At 45.2% G+C, this 22,383-nt stretch overlaps 1 protein-coding gene across 1 annotated transcript in view; it reads left to right on the forward strand.

The window, feature by feature from the left end:
• ITPR3 (inositol 1,4,5-trisphosphate receptor type 3) overlaps nt 1-22,383 on the forward strand; it is an 895,552-nt gene that overhangs the window by 305,324 nt on the left and 567,845 nt on the right. Inside the window, 3 exon segments of the mRNA XM_085647149.1 lie at nt 10,700-10,757; nt 12,146-12,162; nt 19,043-19,189. Of these exon segments, the coding sequence (XP_085503275.1) occupies nt 10,700-10,757; nt 12,146-12,162; nt 19,043-19,189 (222 nt within the window).

Here is a 22,383-nt window from a genome sequence, read left to right on the forward strand (position 1 = left end):
GTGGCGTAGTGAGCACGGGACCCACGTCTGGGCATACCCTTCCCACATAGGGCGAACAGCAAAACACACAAGATGATGGACGGAATGTTGCACATCGGCAAAACATTCATCCCAAGTCACAGATCTGGGTTTAATCCATCGTTATTTTGCTCACCACGCCACCCCAGTTCAGACATGGCCATATGCAAATCAGTCTTGACCCTGTGCCTCATGGGAACAGTCCAGCCCGAACTGCCAAGCCATGTCTTCCCTGGACCGGAATCAAGCATCCTAGAACCGGTTTCGGAGTTTCACCCCTCTTCAGCCAAGATAGCTTGTATATAAGAGATATGCACGCACTGTAAAAATGTCAGCTGTGTTGGTCTGTTCTAACAATTTAAATACCACTATTTTGTTTTATTTCTTTCATAGAGCTGCTCATCCAAATGTAGGGTGTTGGAGTGCTTTACATCACACGTACACATTATAAATTTACAATAAATCATATGTGTGTAAATAAATGTACAGGATGTGTTACATAAGACAGTGAGGGTTACAAGGTGTAGTAGTCGCATGTCCTTCATGGCTCACTGTGCTATATTAGAAGACTTAAGATGTATGAACTGCAAGTAACACAAGGATCTCTGATTAAAAAACTGTAACCCACTTACCCATCTACGTAAAATAAAAATCTGTTATCTGTGTGTTACATGATGTGTTTTGCAGGAGACATATTAACTCGCTATGCTACTTTGATTCAAAACTGGGACCAGTCAAAACACAGATCTCTCCAGCAAGTGCATTAGCCTCTAGAGTTCTCTTACCATTATTATTTTCCCTTAGATTTACTGGGTACACAAAGATCTCTGCAGCAGGTGCCATAACCCCCTAAGATATTTAAAAAAGCAGAATTTGCAATCAATTAAGTAGCAAAGATTTACTGCTACGTTTCTCCTTGTTACCAATTTCTTTGTGACAGTTTAAAAAATACATTTATCAGTTGAGGCCCAGATTTTGCGTTGGAGTTGTGTCACTTTTTTTGGCACAACCCCAACGCAAAATAACATTTATTTGAGATTGTAATGCACTCAAATGTGCTCCTGATAAACCTGAGAAACATATGTGCACGGCCCTAAGATCTGATTTCACTTTTTTGATGTCACTTCCTGTGAGGTTATGGGTTGTGATTCCACTTCCTGTGATGTTACATATGATGTCACCTGCTGTTACTTGCATACTGGCATACTGGCTAACTTGGTTAGTCCTCCCACTTCGTTTTTTAGGTCACGCTGAGCCCCAGCGCTTGCGCTGGCTCGAAGAGACATTTTGTATGTGGGATTTTCAAAGTGCTGCTGGCTGGCCTAACGCTTGCGTTCACGCGATCGTGCACGCGCGCAGCCGGCCGCCAGCAGCACTTTGAAAACTCGTGTGCGTCATCACGATCACTTTCGCTTTCAGAGCGATCGCGATGACGCACGCACACACACAACTCCTCCCCCACCACATTTTGAGTCTCCGGCCGCTCGCGCACAGCCAACGCTTGTTTAATCATGTTCCCGCCCCCCTCCCGCTGTCCGTTGTCTCCCAGCTTATGGGCCATGGACGTGCTTGTTGGCGCTGTGACCGCGCTGCCTTTCCCCTGCAAGCGGCTCTGTTCACTGGGGCTGAGCGCTCCTGGTTGCTTTTCATTTTATAATCCCTGTTCGGTGGGGGTTGGAGCTCTCTATAGCCGCAGTTTCCCTCCTGCAGTCACCCGTGGTGAGTGGGGGCGCCACCGTCTACATCCCGGCTGCCAGGGACAGCCGCTCATCCTTCTGCTGCCGAGTGCTGCTGCTGGACGGATGTCAGTGTGGATCAGCCCCCGGGACTCGACTGGGCAGAAAGTGAAGTTTTGTTTTCCCAACAGTCGGTCAGGTACTGCAGTGTCCCGTCCCAGCCCTTGCCCACCTGCAGGCTCCTCTACACACACAAACTCATGTGTTTCTCCTTAATCCTTGTTATATACGTTTTTGTTTCCTCTTGCTCACTTCCCTCCTCTTCCAGAGCCCCCTTTGTGCCCCTCTCTTTAGAACGCGCCCTTCCCTTTCACCACCCAGTCTCTTCTGCCTTTCTACGGCATACCCTGCCTTCCTCCATTCCGCTTCCCTTCCTCTCCCTTCATTGTACTCCCATCTCTGTCCTTCAGTCTTCCTATTTCGCTGTTTATCTTTCTCTTTATGCAGCGCGTTTCCTCCTTTCTGTTCCAAATGTTAGCTCTGGCGTTTGTTGGTTGTGCACTTTGCTTTGTACTGCACGGTACACCAAAGAGTCCATAGAGCAGGGTGCGCACTTTATTAGCGCTGTCATTGATAGCGAGCTGAGTGCCCTTAAATGGAGGCTGGCAGCGTCCTGCCCGTGTCCGCTGCACATGCTGCCGGCACTGTGTCATTATAAAAAGGGTAACACCACACGCTTGCGTTCAAAGCACCATTTCTCATTGAAAACAACTTCATTTTGCAAACAGCGCAGTCCCACAGTTGTTGGTAATAACCTTTTTTTCTAATTGTTGCACTGGGCACCCTGCATTGTATTCTTTAAGTATGGTGGGCACGCTTTGCTTTGTTCTGTGCAGCACACCATACAGTCCACGGAGCAGGCCGTGCTCTTTGTTCACGCTGCCATTGATAGGAAGCGGAGTGCCCTTAAATGGGAGGCCGGCAGCATCCTGCCCGTCTCAGCTGCCAGGCCTTGGTCATTATGAGAAGAGTAACATGCTTGCGTTCAAAGCACCATTTCGCCATGTGTCATCAAACACACCTTTGTTTTGCAAATGGCGCTGTCCGCCGTTGCTCCTAATCCCCAGGGAGTGCCCTCACTACCCCCACCACCTCCCACCAATTAATAAAAGCACCCCTCACCCCTGCAGGTAGTACCCCACTTCAGTGGCGGTGCGTCCATTGGGGGCGTTGGGGCGTTGCCCCCCCGCCCGTAGCTCCCTCGGCGTGCCGCGTTTCTGAACTTAAGTAAACTGAATCACTCAGTTTACTTAAGTTCAAAGACGACGCCGAGGGAGAACTCAACTGACAAATTATCATGTCAGCAGCATGACGTTGGACCGCCCACCCCCTTCAGAGTCTGAAGGGGGTGGGCGGTCCGGCATCATGTTGACTGACATGATTTTCAGACCAGGGGTTACATGCAGCAGCACAAGTGCGCATGAGTGGGGAAGGTGAGCGAATTTTTCACCGTACCCAGTCATGCGCACTTGTGTTTGCACTGGCTTGCGCATGCCCATTAGGAGCCCCTCGGTCTCCTAATGGGCAGGCGGCCGACGTAGCGTAAACTGTGCCTTCAGCCAATCCTGGCGCTGCTGGCAGCGTCAGGATTGGCTGAGAGGGGTTGGCAGGCCCCTTCAGTGCCGTTAGTGAAGGCGCGGGAGCAGAGGTCTGAGAGGTGGCGTGGACCGGCTGTTAGGTAAGTGAGCCACGACTGGTTTTAAAATTATTATTAATTCCCTCCCCGCGTGCTCACTCTCGTAGCCATTCTAATCCCTAAGGCGCGGCGGGGAGCGTAATTTTAAAACTTCGTCCCAAACGGATGTCACAGACCCTGCAGTCAGCAAGTGTAGTCAGTCATGAATGCAATACTGTACACACCTTTCAAGAAAGGCTGCACGTCGACCCTTAAAAAAATACTTGCAACGTAATACATTACGCCGGGACTATGTCAACATTGTGCAGACTGTCTCGAGAGCTGGAATAACAAAGCATGCTCAAATGTGACAGCTAAAACTTCTAGATAACTGAATTAATTCAATGTGCAATTAGGCACCTTAGTAGATACTGTACTGATGACACAACAAATCCCGGAGGGTAAAACAAACACATTTATTTTAGAATTGAAAATAATTGTAAACGCGAAAATGTGCATGCGGGCTAACAGCAACCCATACCTCCGAGGAAGCCACACATCTGTTACAGTCGTTACACCTGTCATGGTAAACAACCACAGAACACCAATCATACCAATTACTACACAGCAACAGCGAATATATAACAGGCATGTGCTCGAACTTCCTACACAAAATGACGAAAGCAGGACCATATTTATAATAATTAATGTGTGCGCTACTGTGCTGAGGGGCCCCTGGAGGCAGGCGCGGTGCGGGGGCTGCGGGGCCCACCAGGTCTCAGACTCTGACTCACCTGAGGCCTGCAGCTTCGGTGGCAGCCACAGGCAGCAGCAGAAGACTGCGGCTAGTAATTATTTAATTATGTTCTCACGGTCCCTCTCGCTGCCTCAGACCACCGGCCATCAGACCCCCGGCCATCTCACGCTTGATGGTTATGATTTGCGATGGTATGTTATTGTATTTTTAACAATTTCGTGCATTATGTACTCATGGAAGTTTACTGGGAAGTTTTACAGAGAGGTTATTTGGGCAATAAGATGTTTAGTTACATGGATAATTTTACACTTAGTTGTAGTTTTTGCACGAGGGTATTACCGCCCTGTTGATTAAAGTTTGTTTCTCATGCTCTTAACTAGACATTTTGAAACAGTCATTTTTAGGTTGTGATTCAGGGTTAGTTAAAAGTGAGACCTCAGACATTGGCGAAGACGTGCACATAAGGTTAGATTGTGATTAATTACATCATTCTAGGAGTGCTTTATGTGGTTCTTTCATGCACACTAGTCTGTCTGGTATCAAGCACTGAATTCAACTTCATGTTGAACTATGTTTTGCTCTTAAAATGTCCAATTAAGCAACGATATTTGAAAAACCTTGTGAGGATTTGAATAGCAAAATGTATCTGCACAGCCAGTAAGACGGATACACGCAAGATACGTGCATACCTAGCGGTCTCACCAGACCTACTGGCTTTACCGCATAGTCGCATACCCCATCCAGAGTATTAAATAGTAGTGACAGTCTGTTTTGCTGTGATTGTGTATGTAGAGGGATCAGATTGTTTAGGGATTCACCTCGAGGTGTTTGAGCATTGACCAGACAGAGCAGTGCAGGTGACTTTTCTCTCGTGTGTGAATAGGCTTTTTGAGGATAGTGATGTAAATTTTTTGAAGTGAATATTTGAACCTGTGAGTCGAGCCTCCCCGACCCTATAGTGAAAAGATGTGCCATATAAAAAGCACAATAACCAAAAGAATGCCAATGCTGATCTCTCTTTGATACCTAATTTGAAAAGGTCACCCAGAAACAAAACAAAGCGACCAATAAAGTTTTTTCTTTTCAATTAATGAATGTATCAACATTTTTATTTAAATCACATCTCAAATAGCTCTCATATTTTGTCAATGTGCAAAACTTGCATGCTCACAATATAAAAAGAGACAATCCTCCTAATAGCGTTTAATACAAAGTCACCAAAGTGCATTCTGGGACGCATCAGCAACAGGCAATCCTCTAGGCCTCACCGCTCTGGTACAGAGAATGCTGTGCAGAAACCCTTTTCCGCGGTGAGAAGGGCTTCCCTGTGGGAGCATAGTTCACGAGTTAGCACTAATGCAAAGTGTTGCTGGCACCACGACAGCATTTATAAGGCTAACGAAGTTCGGAAGAGATGGCCATGCCAGAAGTTCAGTTTTCAGTGTTTGGTTAGTCTTAGTTTAATCTAGCATTGACCAGTACTCCAGAAAAGTGGTTGTGTTGAGGTGACCACTGCCTGGTCCATGTACCAAAGCCTGATCCGAAAGGAAATTAGTGAAGAGGTTTCCACCACTGGGCAGGAGGCCAGTGTCTGAAGGTGGAAGGGGCAGGATCTCTCAGGGCCTCTGGTACTGGCAAGTGCCCCCCTACCCTAAGCCATGGCCCTTTCACCCCTTGTGCTGTCCCTGTGCATTAGTTTGTCCTCTTTTCAATTGCTTTATTTTTGTGTAGTGTATTCCCTCTCTTGGGGTGTTACAGGGTAGGTTTGTGCTGTTTATATTTTAATTCTGGATGTGAGGAAACTCGATTATTACTTTCCGGAATGGTGTAAAAAATCATTGAGAATACTGCTTATGAGAAGAATTTATTATTGAATTCTCGCACAGCTTGAAATGTGGAATGTTTGGAAATATTTGCAGTTTTGTGGCCATGTCATATAATGTCATTTTGGATCATATGAAGCAGGGATGTCCCGAGTTTTTCTTCACAAGAGCTTGAATTTAGCCATAATTTCAAAATCTGATATGAATCCATCCTTCATGGACCAACATTGGACATCACTGCCAGAAAGGGCCTCTGTGGTGGTCTGATAACAATGGACCCTTTCAATATACATTGGCTATATGAGCATGTGCGTTGTCAGACTCTCTCTCGTCGTGGTGATGCCTAGGGATGCCATTGGGCCACGTACAGGCCTTCAGACTCTATGTTAACTAGATTTTCATTTCTGTGAGGAGGTTGTTTTTGATGCTATGAATGAATTCACATATGTCCAGAAAGCAACCAGCAGCTACTTGTAAAGTGTTCATTAGCTTTCACACTAATTTGTTTTTCGGTATATAGTTCTCTGATGAAACAGTGTGCATCTTTGAGTGCAGTGCAGCGAAGGGTGAGTGATGTCTGTGTGCGTGCAGGTTGAGCAGTGTGCCTGTATGAGTCCAGGGTGAGTTATGTGGATGGGTGAATGCAGGCTTAGTGAACCCGCTGTAGGTTGTTCCGGCTCGCTCGCTACGCTCGCTCGCTCGCCTCAGTGCAATATTTACGCTCACCACTTTCAAATGTCACCAGCCGCCACTGCCCCACTTGGTCTGTTATCACAGTGCAGCAATCCAGGTGCTGTGCAGTGGATGCGGTGAGTATGACTCACTTTTTAAAATATATTTATAATTGGTAATAAATGCTTGCAGCGTGTCACATGCTTTCTCTTTACCTTTACCCTCTCTAATTCTTCCTCTTATTCCCTCTCTTGATGTCTCCTCCTCACTCACTAAAAACAAACACTTTGGCTTCTCGTGCTCTCTCGCTATCAGCTTCCACTCCCCCCTCTCTCTTTGATTCTCTTATTACCTCTCCTGTCTCTGTGTCAGTCCTCCTCAGTGGTCGCAAAGTGCCCAGATTGGTTCAAGATCAGGTAACAAACTGCACCATTCCCGGAGGTACTATAATAAGTGGTGCAGCCTCGGGACGGACACAAAAAAGGGTCAAAATATCAAAGGATGCCAGATTAATTGTATTCACAACTACATTCATTAGCGCCACGACAGAGTTTTCCTGTGAAGCACTACTTTCGTTTTATCGTGTTTGTTTAAACAGCACTGTTCACTTCTGCTTTGCCACTAATAGCTGGCCCTCTCTCTCTTTATTTCAGGTATTGCCTCTCCTTTTGTTTCTGTCTCGCTCCTCCTCCTCAGTGGCCGTAAAGTGGCCAGATTGGTGTTACAACCACACACATTAGCACCACTTTACAGAGTTTGCCAGTAGAGCTCCACTTTAGTTTTCTCCTCCTTCTTAAAACAACATTGTTTTCTTCAGATAAGGAAGTGCACCATTTCTAGAGGTACTGCAAAACCTGGTGCAGCATGGGCAGAGAGAAAAAACAAACATTTGCAATGCAATAGGTCTCACATTTACGCGAGTTTAAGGTATTGGCATTTTAAATGACAATCCCTTTAATTTATGTTTTAAAAAACAAAAATAATGCGCATTGTCTTTTACAATGCCAATAGCTTAAACTTGCATAAATGCGAGACCTAGCGCATTGCGAGACGCATTTGCGAGAGTTTAAGCTATTGTCATTGTAAATGACAATTCCTTTTATTTATGTGTTTTATAAACAACACATAAATAAAAGGCATTGCCATTTACAATGCCAATAGCTCAAACTCTCATAAATGCGAGACCTATTGCATTGCAAATGCTTGTTTAGAACTTGTGCCCTGACTCCAGGGTCCTCCTGGCACCCGTAGTCCCTCCTTGTTGTCGCAGGCACATTCATCCCTTTCCTTCAGTGTCTGTAAAGGCAACTGTAAATAGATGGAAACGATTCAACATGACTCCCACATTCTTGTTCCCTAGACATCATGTGTAATCGTGTGCACTGTTTCTCTGTGGGGTTCCACAACAGCAGCTGTGAATGAGACTAGGAAGGTTTTTGGAGTGGGAATAGCTCATTATAATTTTGACTTTGCCTGAAGGAATTCTTTCCCAATACTGAGCTGAGCAGTCCAGGGAGATCGTCATAACATCCATGACAGCACAGATAAATTATCTGTCCATGTTCCTCGTAGTGGATTTAACTCAAGTTGACCATTCAGTCTCTAGTGGAGGTTGCAAAAAACCCCACTAAGCTCTTCTCCAACCTTTGTATGGAGAAAGCAGAAACAGACCTTAGCCAACGCTCTAGTTTTGCTCTTAGAGCTCGGTCCCAAGCTGAAAAGTTTGTAAATCATACAACAAACCACATGAAAAATGATAAATTCTCTTTAAAATTAAAAAAATGTGTACTTCTTTAACATATGGAAGCTTTGACATTAATACATAATATTATAGCACTGTACTGAGAATTACTTATCAGAAGTGATAGTTTAATCATGAACCATTATTAAACTTACAAGGCAAGACAGTTGTCATGTAAACCCTGTACATGGTGCAGGTTATTAAGTACAACATGCTTTACAATATGCTTTTGCATTACAAAGTGATTGGCTACAAATGCATCCCATAAAAGGCTGATCAGTGGTGCCTCTTTATGGGTAATGTAAGGAAGAAGGCTTAACTGCAGGGAAGTATGTTGGTGGCTCCTGTCATTGGTTAGTTAAGAGAACTTGATGTTGTGGTTTGCCTAAAATGATTCAGTTTGGAAACTGATCTGTGTTTGATTGATTGAACCTGTCACCTTTGTTCCTATTATTATTCACTATGTGTTAATCTTCTGCTGTGTATTTTTTGCAGTTTTATATAGCGTGAGCTAGGCCCAATGGCATTTGAGCCCTTTACATGAGTACGAGACCATTATAAAAGTTTTTAGCACAGAAAAATTAAGTGATTTGCCTCGAACAGCAAGATGTTGAGCTGAGGCCATACAGCAATATCCATTTTTGATTGTTGGTGATGCTACTCAACATCTGCTAAAAAGCACATAAGGCAGGAAATATTGGCATTATCAATGCTTGTTTCATAAAAGTGAATATCTGGCTGGGCATCAATTCATTGAAGTTGTTGGAAGTGTTTTGAGTTGTGAGTCTGTGTATACCTTGGATCTACCTCCCTTACCAAGAAGCCTTGGACTGCTCAACCCATGCTACCACTGAGAGTCAAGTGCTGCAGAGGTAGTACTTGGCCCAGTTACTAAGGACCCATAGTATTTCGGACCCTGAACATCAGGAGTAAAAGGCCTAAACTGTAAAGGTTGGGACACATAGCTCCTGCTTGCCCCGGGGCCCTCTGACGGGGGTTTTTACAAACACAAATGATTGAGACTTCCTTACAGTGACCTTTGTGTCATACAATATCAGCTCCCTTTAAAAGGTCTCCAGGTGAAGAGACAATACTATAGGGTAAAACACAAAGTGAGGTGGAAAAGCCTACACATTGTGGGTTCCAGCTCCTGTTGGAGGCTCAGCACAGGCAATGTCCTTTCTGGGCTGTTGAAATTCACCCAGGATATCAGCTGCAGCCTCAGAAGCATTGGAGTATTTTTGGTGTGGTAGTGGGGAGGTAGTGAGTAGAAACGCACATTGAGATTACATTTTTACAAATTTTAAATCACATGCCTTTCACAGGTACAGAAATAATTAAACTTAGAACTCATTCGTAGTGAAAATATTTTAAAACAAATAGTGAACACTTTTATAATGTGTCGTTTTCACAGTGTCACAAAGGTAATAAAATGATTACTTGCATTTTAATTTGTTATTGTTTTTTGTATTAATCACTGTAACATGGTAATTATGAAACAGACACCTTGTCAATCAAATAATTGTAATTGTATTTATATAGCGCTCACTACCCCTGACGAGCCATTGAAGTGATTTTCGGTGAGTAGCACGCTACTCAGGAACACAAAGAGGATTAGTAGTGAATTAGTATAAGGCGAGATGAAATGAATTTGAGCGGTCAAGCTGTGATTACATTATTTCTTGGATGAAAAGGTTTGGTTGCCCCTTAATACCAGTCTCCCTTCGCCATAGCAAAAATGTCTGGGTGCGGCAGGCTGGGCTGATCCAGGGGCGGCTTCTCTGCTAAGGTGGAGGAGCTTCACCCCACTGCTCTCAGAGCAGTAAAAATGAAAAATAAAATGATAATGACATCGTTATTATCATTTTATTTTTATTATTTTATTTTTCGTAGCTATAGGGCTGGGTCAGGGTGGGTGTGGCTGGTGTCACAGGGGGAGTAGTGGTTTATGCACTTAAGTGCACATGACAGTTTGGCCGGCCATCTTGGGCTGGCCAAACAGTCATGCGCACTTAGAATGTTCTCCACCGGGCTGTAATCCACAGCCTGGGAGGAGAACATGCAAAGGCTTCCAGTCCCCGTCTGAGCGCCAAACCAGGGTGCTCAGACCAATCATAATGCGTTGCGATTGACTTAGGGGAGCCTGTGTGCTTCCTGGACTCGTCAGGAAGAGAAGCGGAGAGACGACGGTGGGGGGACGGCGGCCGTGAGAAGATAAGTGGTTTTGTTTTTGTATTTTGTTATCCACTCTGTAAAGCCCCTCTGCCTCACCATGCTGGTCACTGAACCTATGCTTTTGTCAGTGCTTCTCTGACCTCTGTCTGCTTCTCTTTCCAGGTCAATTCCGTAGACTCGAACACCAGCTGGAAGATCAACCTTTTCATGCAGTTCCGGGGTTTTTTGCAACCTCCACTAGAGACTGAATGGTCAACTTGAGTTAAATCCACTACGAGGAACATGGACAGATAATTTATCTGTGCTGTCATGGATGTTATGACGATCTCCCTGGACTGCTCAGCTCAGTATTGGGAAAGAATTCCTTCAGGCAAAGTCAAAATTATAATGAGCTATTCCCACTCCAAAAACCTTCCTAGTCTCATTCACAGCTGCTGTTGTGGAACCCCACAGAGAAACAGTGCACACGATTACACATGATGTCTAGGGAACAAGAATGTGGGAGTCATGTTGAATCGTTTCCATCTATTTACAGTTGCCTTTACAGACACTGAAGGAAAGGGATGAATGTGCCTGCGACAACAAGGAGGGACTACGGGTGCCAGGAGGACCCTGGAGTCAGGGCACAAGTTCTAAACAAGCATTTGCAATGCAATAGGTCTCGCATTTATGAGAGTTTGAGCTATTGGCATTGTAAATGGCAATGCCTTTTATTTATGTGTTGTTTATAAAACACATAAATAAAAGGAATTGTCATTTACAATGACAATAGCTTAAACTCTCGCAAATGCGTCTCGCAATGCGCTAGGTCTCGCATTTATGCAAGTTTAAGCTATTGGCATTGTAAAAGACAATGCGCATTATTTTTGTTTTTTAAAACATAAATTAAAGGGATTGTCATTTAAAATGCCAATACCTTAAACTCGCGTAAATGTGAGACCTATTGCATTGCAAATGTTTGTTTTTTCTCTCTGCCCATGCTGCACCAGGTTTTGCAGTACCTCTAGAAATGGTGCACTTCCTTATGTGAAGAAAACAATGTTGTTTTAAGAAGGAGGAGAAAACTAAAGTGGAGCTCTACTGGCAAACTCTGTGAAGTGGTGCTAATGTGTGTGGTTGTAACACCAATCTGGCCACTTTACGGCCACTGAGGAGGAGGAGGAGCGAGACAGAAACAAAAGAAGAGGCAATACCTGAAATAAAGAGAGAGAGGGCCAGCTATTAGTGGCAAAGCAGAAGTGAACAGTGCTGTTTAAACAAACACGATAAAACGAAAGTAGTGCTTCACAGGAAAACTCTGTCGTGGCGCTAATGAATGTAGTTGTGAATACAATTAATCTGGCATCCTTTGATATTTTGACCCTTTTTTGTGTCCGTCCCGAGGCTGCACCACTTATTATAGTACCTCCGGGAATGGTGCAGTTTGTTACCTGATCTTGAACCAATCTGGGCACTTTGCGACCACTGAGGAGGACTGACACAGAGACAGGAGAGGTAATAAGAGAATCAAAGAGAGAGGGGGGAGTGGAAGCTGATAGCGAGAGAGCACGAGAAGCCAAAGTGTTTGTTTTTAGTGAGTGAGGAGGAGACATCAAGAGAGGGAATAAGAGGATGTCCTCAAAGGGGTAAGGGACGTGCCATATGTTTCCTGCATTTCCCCTTCTGCCATACAAACGTCTGCAGCAGTTATAATGGCTTTTACATAACTCTAGTCCTGTCTTTCTTCCACACTCATCATATGATTTCTTGTTGTTCTGTCAGTCCTGGATGGAATTCTGCAGAGCACAAAGAACCAGCCAAGCTGATGAAAATGTATCACACTTTACGCGGAAAAAAAATCAATCAAAACCGGATCATTATTTTTCTTGTGTTTTTTTTGTACAGTTGTGAAAGTTTCAATTGAATGTGTTAGATTATATAACTATATTGGGGAGCATTTATTAGTATTCATAACCTGGCTTTACCTTACATTTAGGAAGATTTGCGAAGGAAAACTCTCAAAACAATGCAGTGAGTTTGTCAACAGACGCTATTATCTATAGAGTAACATGAAACTCTAATAAAGCACGCACGAAGAAGTGTTTACCTATTTTTGCTGTTAAGCAAAAGTACGCAGAGTGAGGTAAAGTCATGGTTTGCCAAGAGTAACATCATTCAAGTAAGTGGGAGCCACAATCTAAGCTAAAGCTGCCTGGTCACACAGTCTCCACCAGCCATATGAGTGATCTCCCCCTGCCTCTTGTTTGCTAGAAAGAACTGAACGCCCATTCCAGGGCTAAATTAGAACACTTTGTCCAATAAAACTGACTTAAAAAGTACAATCATAACAAGATAAATCACCCTGACAATGTCCAAGGGATCGTTATAGGAGATGACTCGCAAACCAAGTGTGAGTCAATCACAAAAGGGTCAAATGTGAAAAGAAAAAAAAGAGAATGGTTATCTATAGAATGAGTATTATGCATATAAGCAAAGTACGTTGAGTATACCAATGCATCTGTGTTGCTCTCCATTGTACAAAGTTAAAGGAAAATAAAACCAAACCATCGATTGTTCTAGTGACATCACTTGCCTCACCAGACTGGATAAGCAAAACTATTTCAGAATAATCCATAAACCTCATAGAAACAATAAAATAGATGAACGGATCCCAGAGGCCATTAAATCTGCAAGTGGTTGCTTTGTTACTAAAAATGGTGCTTCAGAAAACCCTTAAATTAAAGTGAAGCTGGAAGAAGCCTTCATTCATTCAGAGGAGGAGGAAGGGGCAAAGACACCAATAAACCTAGAATTCTGATAACGAGTCACTCAGCAATTGCTCTTTTCTGAGGGGATCCTCAGGGTCCCATTTGTCATTTGTAATCGCAGTTATCATCTCCCCGTGGATTTACGGGTAACTCTGGCTTTGTGTTACCAATTCCTCTGGGATTGGTAGGTACGGGGAGGGGGGCAGAGTGACAGGCAAGCGCTAAGGCCTCTTAACGGGGCTTGTAAGGAGAACCTAACTAGGAAATATTTAGGTTTTTACCGGGTTTGCACATCTGTTTATGGGCTTTGTGGGGCATGCCTGGCTTTCTGTACTGAGTGTCTTTACCCTAATGATGCTTGTGAGGGAAGCTTGCAGCGCTGCTCTGTGAATGCTGTATCTGGTCTCAGTGAGTGAAGCTTACGGTGCTGCTTCATGAATGCTGCTTCTGGTCTCTCTAAGGAAAGCTTTGCATCTGGTCTCAGGGTAGGAAGCTTGCAGCGCTGCTCTGTGAATGCTGTATCTGGTCTCAGTGAGTGAAGCTTACGGTGCTGCTTCATGAATGCTGCTTCTGGTCTCTCTAAGGAAAGCTTTGCATCTGGTCTCAGGGTAGGAAGCTTGCAGCGCTGCTCTGTGAATGCTGTATCTGGTCTCAGTGAGTGAAGCTTACGGTGCTGCTTCATGAATGCTGCATCTGGTCTCTCTAAGGAAAGCTTTGCATCTGGTCTCAGGGTAGGAAGCTTGCAGCGCTGCTCTGTGAATGCTGTATCTGGTCTCAGTGAGTGAAGCTTACGGTGCTGCTTCATGAATACTGCTTCTGGTCTCTCTAAGGAAAGCTTTGCATCTGGTCTCAGGGTGGGAAGCTTGCAGCGCTGCTCTGTGAATGCTGTATCTGGTCTCAGTGAGTGAAGCTTACGGTGCTGCTTCATGAATGCTGCTTCTGGTCTCTCTAAGGAAAGCTTTGCATCTGGTCTCAGGGTAGGAAGCTTGCAGCGCTGCTCTGTGAATGCTGTATCTGGTCTCAGTGAGTGAAGCTTACGGTGCTGCTTCATGAATGCTGCTTCTGGTCTCTCTAAGGAAAGCTTTGCATCTGGTCTCAGGGTGGGAAGCTTGCAGCGCTGCTCTGCGAATGCTGTATCTGGTCTCAGTGAGTGAAGCTTAAGGTGCTGCTTCATGAATGCTGCTTCTGGTCTCTCTAAGGAAAGCTTTGCACCTGGTCTCAGGGTGGGAAGCTTGCAGCGCTGCTCTGTGAATGCTGTATCTGGCCTCAGTGAGTGAAGCTTACGGTGCTGCTTCATGAATGCTGCATCTGGTCTCTCTAAGGAAAGCTTTGCATCTGGTCTCAGGGTAGGAAGCTTGCAGCGCTGCTCTGTGAATGCTGTATCTGGTCTCAGTGAGTGAAGCTTACGGTGCTGCTTCAAGAATGCTGCTTCTGGTCTCTCTAAGGAAAGCTTTGCATCTGGTCTCAGGGTGGGAAGCTTGCAGCGCTGCTCTGTGAATGCTGTATCTGGTCTCAGTGAGGGAAGCTTGCAGAGCTGCTCTGTGAATGCTGTAGCTGGTCTCAGTGAGGGAAGCTTGCATTGCTGCTCCCTGAATACTGTATCTGGTCTTTGTGATGGAAGCTTTGTATCTGGTCTTAGTGAGGGAAGCTTGAAGTACTGCTCCCTGAATGTTGTATCTGGTATCTTTGAGGGAATCACACACTGCTGCTTCCTGCCGTTTACATTATCACTACACGGTGGCCTGTGCAATCATCTGAATGACCACCTGCATGACAGCCTGCATACTATCTTGAGGATATATGCCATGACAGGCTGCATGATAGTTTGTGACAGCTTCTTATAACAGATTGCTGGATATATTGGTTGGCAAACTGCATACAATTGTATGACAACTGACTGATAAACTGTAGGACAAACTGCAAACTGCATACATTTGTATGACAGCTGACTGATAAATTGTAGGACAAACTGCAAACTGCAGACATTTTGTATGACAACTGACAGAGTGGCATGCTCCCCATCTACAAAGGACGTCAGTGCCTCATAAGTGGCTATATACAGGGCTGGAGTGGCTGTAGCGGGTACCGGGCGTTCCCCCGGTGGGCCGCCAGGGTGGGGGCCGGTTTTAGCCCCCTGGGGGGCCGTTTTTGTTACCGGGGGTCGGCAATATCGGCCCCCTGTAACAAAATCGGCAGAAACGGCCCTAACAAACAGCTCACCTGCACCTCCCCTCCCCTCCAGGGGGGCTGGCCAAGCAGTTTGCCAGGGCCGGTTTCTGTTCCCAGCCCGGCCCTGGCCATATACATGGCAATACAGTAAAAGATCCTTGGTTAGAAGCTCTCGCTGAGCAGTGGCGGATCCTCCGCTAAGTTGGGGGAGTGTCGCCCCACTGACCATAGGGGAAAATAAAATGATAATAACTATCGTTACCTCTTGAGCCGGCCAAACAGTCATGTACACTTTGCATGTTCTCCACCAGGCTGCATTACACATCCTGGTGAGGAACATGCAAAGCCTCCCTGTCCCTGTCTGAGCGCTGAACCACTGCGCTGCAGCGTTGTGATTGGCTCATGGGAGCCTGGGAGCCGGGTGCTTCCTACTGCTGGCTTGGAGTCTGCCGGAAAATGACGGAGGATGCAGGGGAGGCGGCGGCTGGTAGGCTGGCGGGCCAACCATTTCAGGTAAGTGGGTTATTTATTTTTTTGCTCAGCCAGTGCTGGAAATCTTCTGATGCTTTTCATGGTTCTTGCTGCTCATCAGAGGAGCATAGTCCTTCATTTGTGAGTGCTTACATGCTGACTGTAGGCAGTCCTAGTGAAATAAAAGACAGAGCATCTGTGAAGCCCATAGGGCCCAGTTAGAAACAGCCATTCAAACGTTCATAACCATAACCGAGTGGGCAAGAGTGTGGTAAACCTTTGATGGTTCCTGCAGCCAGAAGGACATTTCATTTTTAGAAACACTGCATATGATGTAATGCTACTGTCATAAACTGCAATTTTCAAATGAAAATTCTGTTTTAGTGTCAGCCAGAAAGACGTATGAGGAGAAGCTGCAGATACTATTATAGCCTCTGGTACCATCCACACACTTCAAGAAAATGAACTTCATATCATAGGACATAGTTCTCTATCCCAATGACCAGTATCAGAGGTGGCAGAGCCTGTAGTATCAAACATGAGAGGCCCGCGTAAGTCTGACAGGTGAATGATAGTGGCTGATGTGAGTTTGGTGACCGCCAAGAACCTACGGGTGAGAGATTCAATATGCATACAGCTTCTCTACTAAGGAATGAAGTGGTTGTGTGCTACACTCCCATACGGGAGACAGATAAGTCCCTTTAACAGGAATGAAGCTTGATCAGGATCTCCAGTGCAGAACTGTATCTTCCACATACATCCATTCCAATGGGATGTGTTCATTCTTGGCCACAAGAGCCTCTCGAAAGAGCAAGTGACAGCCTCCTCCTTCGAGGCTTTCCTTCTGATGGCGCTCTCAGCATCTTAAACAAATTCCTCAACCTTCTCTCTTTAAGGAGGAACCATTCATGCCCCTTGGGCAACTCCACCAATCATGCTGCATATTTAAAACCTTCTCCTGCCAAGTCAACACCCCATGTTACCTGTTTCAACTTAATTATTGCAAACCCACACGTAGCATTCTGACCTAATGGGGTCAATTGGCGAATGCATAAAGGGCACTCTCTTGCCCCTGATTGTGAAACAAACCCATGACCAAATCACAGTACACCCTCAGTTATATATCCTGTAAGGAATGACATTTACATGATGTTCAAAGGATAACATCAGAGAAGTACTATGGATACTGTGCCTTTCGGGTACAATAGCTACAGATGTACTAATCCACTAGGCAAGCATACACATTAAAACATTTTGATACAATTTGTTATCATGTCCTCCTTTGGATGAAATAGAGCTTTACCTTTATGGGCGGACCCTAGACTAAGATCATCATTATGGGAAAGAGAGATCTTTTCTCACTGCACTTCAACTGACCCCTACATCAACCACTTAGAACTCTTGTTCAAACCCAATTTTCATGCAATGCCAAGTCACTCAAAGAACACATTTGTCATTTAAATAAAGAAGGTCTCGTACCAGATCCCTCTGCTAAAGATAGCGAAATAGTTTCTTCCTTTTAAGCTACTTCAGATTTGCTGTTCAAGCCCTCAGTGTCTCGCATCTGCATGGTGGCAATCCCTGCTCTATAGCTCCCCAAACTCCATACTGGCCTCACTTAAGGACCTCCTGCACAAAACAGCAAGTCGGTGCAGTTGTAAAGTGAGCAATCTCTAGCTCTACAACTTCGTAATATCCCCCTGTTACTCCAAACTAACCATCTAGTGGAACTGACTAGTTCCCTTGTCATATCTTAGCCAATGGCATCCTGCCCACAGATGAAGAATCTTGTCTTATTGTTGGATCTCCTAGTTGTCTTCAAAACCAACCCTCATCCAGATCCTGAAAGGACCTTCACAGGTTCTTTTACCTGTCAATCCAACATCAGTTCATGCACACAGGCACCTACAGGTCCCAGAAAATCCCTATCGGCTGTGCAAAACCATGGGGTTCAATCCTGTCCCCTTATCATTCTCAAAATTACATGCAGATCTTTGGGTTTCTACTCACAAATAACAGCATCAAAATTAATTAAACTATATGTCAACTCTACTTGAAAGAATCCTCTGCTCCAGACATCCAAAACCTCAGACACTGCCTACACCGCATCCAGACCTGGATGTCCAGCACCAACTTGAGGCTCAACGCCACCATGATAGAATTCCTCTTATTTGCCAAGAAGAACAAGCGCCAATTATTCCAAACTTGCCTCAGGACTAATCTAGACTTCAGGAGCTAAGCCTCAGAAGTGGAGCCATGGTGCTTGAGACAAATCTCGGTAGCACAATGCAGCAGCATCGGGCATTGTCATGCATATTTCTTTCACTTGAGAAAAATATTTACTTCAAGCTTCCAGATGCATGCTTTATCAACAACACATGTACATTTGTTTAATGAAGGGTGAAGAGCTGTTACTCCAAGGCGTCAACAAGCACACATTTTCTGTTAGAGAAGGATACCAAAAAACTGTGATAGTGATTTTCGCAAAAAGTGGAGGCCAAGAACTAACTGTTCATCTTTGCCCTTTTGTAGCTAGAAAAGCAGCGTAAGGTGGTCCATTTCCTTTAAATGACTAATCTTCATGTGTCCAAATGAAGAATGAGCCACTCTTATGATACTGGAAGTACAGTGGTTTTTGTGGTTCCTGGGTGAGGCAGTCCTTTTTGAGAATATCCAGAAAAAGAATATACTGCTGTTGAGTCATTCCTGTGCTTTTAGCAACCGCACCCATTGTCAGAAATGACTTCAATGGAAGTTTACATCTGCTGCCTACCCGTTCATCATTTGTGTTTCCCTTCTTTTTCTGCTTACCTATTATTTAAACTCTTTTAGAAACCTCATGTCTTTCTTCAACTATTCAGTTTCATTTCTTAATTTGCTATTTTGGTGATAATAAAGATTATGCTAATAATAATAATTATGATGATATTTCTCCCATTATTAATGCTTCCACTATTGGTGATGATAAATTATTGAGGATTATGAGAATGCCGATGATATGTTGATAATAACAATACAGATGATAATATTGATGAAAAAATGCTGATAATGATGCAAACCATTGGTGTAACTTCTCACCTTATCCCTTGCTGTTCTATCTTGTGTCCCACCATTCCAGGGGGATGTTGTGCGCTTGTTTCACGCCGAGCAAGAGAAGTTCCTAACCTGTGATGAGTATAAGTCAAAACTACACGTCTTCCTGCTTACCACACTCCGCCAGTCAGCAACCTCAGCCACAAGTTCAAACGCACTCTTGGAGATGGAGGTGAGAGATGATTCTAGTGCCCCAGAGAGTTACTCAACTTTCAGACTGGGTCACATCTGTAGATTTTATTACACTCTGCATGGATGCTCTGAGGGTGTTGGACTTGCATTAAGAAACCATTGAGCACGTATAGCACTTCAGGCCAAGTGAACTTCAAGTGGCTATCAATAAAAACAGATATGACCCAGTTCCTAATGAAAGTCATACATTTACATACCTAGGCTTACACATACATTTTGAATACATTTCCAACTTCCTGGAATTAATCATTGTTGGACTTGGCCCTTTTAGCAGGGTCATCCCTAAACTTTTTGCCTTCCTCCTGTATTTTTCCTGACCTGTTGTTGGCTAATTTATGACTCTGGGCACCTTACCACTGCTGATCAGTGCTAAGGTGCATATGCTCTCCCTATGGTAAAATGAATTATGTGAATTGACTTCCATGTTTGGCTATTTGGTTTACTATCAGTCCCTAGTAGAGTGCACCAGGGGTGCCAAGGGCTTGTATATCCAAATGCTGCTAGTGGGCTTGCAGCACTGGTTGTGCCACCCACAGAAGCAGCCTGGTAAAATGTGTCTAAGGTCTGCCATTGCAGAACCTGCATGCGGTCTGGTACTGTCATACTGACTGGGCAAGTGTCCCCACTTGCCAGTCCCTAAACCTTCCCTTACCTTCATGTTAGTCACCCCTAAGGTAGGCCCTAGGGCAGGGTGCATTGTAAGGATAAGGTAGGACATGCCCTGAGGTGTGTGGCATGTCGTAATAGTGAATTACAGCCATTTTCGTTTTTCACTATTGAAGGCTACCTGCTCTCCATAGGCCAGGATGGGCTGCTGGAATTACTACATGCTGTAATCCCAGTGGACTCAGAGAGCATGGTAGAAAGTCAAGTTTAGTATGCCTGAACTCAGAATAATAAAATACTTCTTTTAGTAAAGTTTATTTTAATATCCTGTGTTTGTAAACACTACTTTTAGAAAGTTAGTATTTACTGACCTGGCCATTTCAGTCCGCCTCTGCTGTGTGTGTGTGTTCTGCCCAGCAACAGTAAAGGAGCAGGGCTGGGGAATTCAAAGAGACAGGCTGGCTGCCAGGTGGTGGGTAGAGAGATTACACCAGGATGGGTGGGAGGAGTACACCTTTGACTCTGAATAGACCTGTGCTCTGCCACCACAATGCCGGCTCCGCCCCCTGTGGAGCGGCTGATGTCTCTGCCCTGCTGCTGAAAGGAAAGAGCAGAGTCACCACAACAAAGTGCTCCAAAACTGGACTGAGCCAGGCCCAGGCCCCCTGGCGACAAAGAACAAAAGAATTGTGCTATAAAAGAAGGAGCCCTGCTCCTTAGAAATCAGATCCTGATTGAACCACGACGGAACTCTGCCTGACTAGAAGGACCTGGAAGAAGCTGAAGGAGGAGTAACTTTCCCTGACCTGGGGGATTGGCCTGCAGTTGGTGCCTTGCTGAGAAAGGAGAGGAAAAGACTGAAAGATACTTTGCACTTTGTTTTTCAACTATCTCCAAGGGCTTGGAAGAAGAGCTTTCCCCCTGAACTGAGTCCCAGGACCATTGGACTCATCTGCCTTCCTAAATTGAGTTGCCTGGACGATCTGTGCTTGTTTCCCGCTGGATTTGGCCCCAGTACACCTCGTACCCCATCCGCCGCGAAGCCGTGTCTTTGCCGCCCGGCACCGTGCGTCTACGCTGATCCAAAAGCATTAGTACGCGCCGTATCCCTCCCGGCCGCATTGCACCTAACCTTCCCCGCCGATTCGAGACGTACATCACTGGCTGCCGAACCCTGTACGCCGGACCCAAGTTCCATCATCCCGCAGGTACGGTCCGTACGCTGCTAACGTACTGCACCGTGCCGTACTCAGAGCCGAGAAGCCGCAGTACGCTGATCCTCCCCGTACGCTGTACGGCGCCGAGAAGTGTTTTCGCCTATCCGCACCGAAGGTACGGTTCGAACGCCGAACGCCACGGACTCTGCAAGCTGATCCGGGCCATCCGCACGTATCCCTGAAGGTCGCGTACCAACGCCGCGTCCCGACGCCGCGACCCGACCTGCACCTGAATACGCTGCCGAACTACGACCCGGACCCATCCACTTGTCCCGCACTGTCCGTCGCGGACCCCACGAACTTAAGGTACTTTGTTCTGTTCGCACCGCAGCGTGCGCGTCACGGACCCCGGAGTCCGCACCGATTGTTTGACTCGTACTTTCCTTGTTTTTAATGCGGACGAGTCGCACTCCCAGGTACGAACCGTACAAAGAATCAGAATTGAGTAAAAGAAGCCTATTTTTGCATTTTAAGCCTTTTTACAAGAACATGGAACTTTAAAATAATACTGTGGTCATTTTATTCGTTATTCTGGTCTTGTGCTAAGCCTTATATAAAGAGAACTATTTTTGATATAACCTTGACTGGTGTCCATTTGTGGTGTGTCATTGCATTACTGTATGTGTTCACAAATGCTTAACCTATGACGCCCTGAGAATAGTCTTGACTGCTTGCGCCACACTACCTAAAGGGTGAGCAGGGGTTATTTGAAAGGGTGATCCTCTTACTCTGACTTAGAAGTAAGAGTCCCTGCTTGTCACAAGTGCATACCTGTGCCAACCAGAGATTCCCAATTCTAACATTGGTGGCAGCTGTGGGATTTGAATTTGCATTTGTGATTCATGTACAGTGATTGAGTGAACACCACGTAGTGAGTTCAGACCGATAACGCAGCCACACAGTATTGATTTTTGTTTTGCTGAAGAATCTCCACGCTAAGAAACCATGCCTAGCTCAGTCAATGGAGGCGGGGCTACCTCTATATTCACTGGAGTTGATGACATAGATTGGGAGGAGAGGGCACTGCTGAAGAGCACAAAGAAAGTCTTGAAAGGATACCTCTCCAACTACAGAATTAACCAAACTGGATTGAAAAACAAGGAGCAGTATTACAAAGGCGCTGAGGGCCTGGTACGAATCCAAGTTCCTAGAGAATGTGCTGGAGGTGATACCCCCAGAAGGTGCTTCTAAGCCTGGCAGAGGCCTGTCGCCAGAGGAGATTGCCGACAAGAGGGCTGCAAGAGCACATGAAGTGGAGATGGCAAAACTGAGAATGGAAATGGAAAGACAAAGGCTGGCCATGGAGCATGAAGTAAGAATGAGGGAGTTGGATCTTGAGGCCAAGAGTTTA

Source organism: Triturus cristatus, chromosome 1_1, assembly GCF_964204655.1.
Source record: "Triturus cristatus chromosome 1_1, aTriCri1.1, whole genome shotgun sequence".
NCBI classification, from domain to species: Eukaryota; Metazoa; Chordata; class Amphibia; order Caudata; family Salamandridae; genus Triturus; species Triturus cristatus.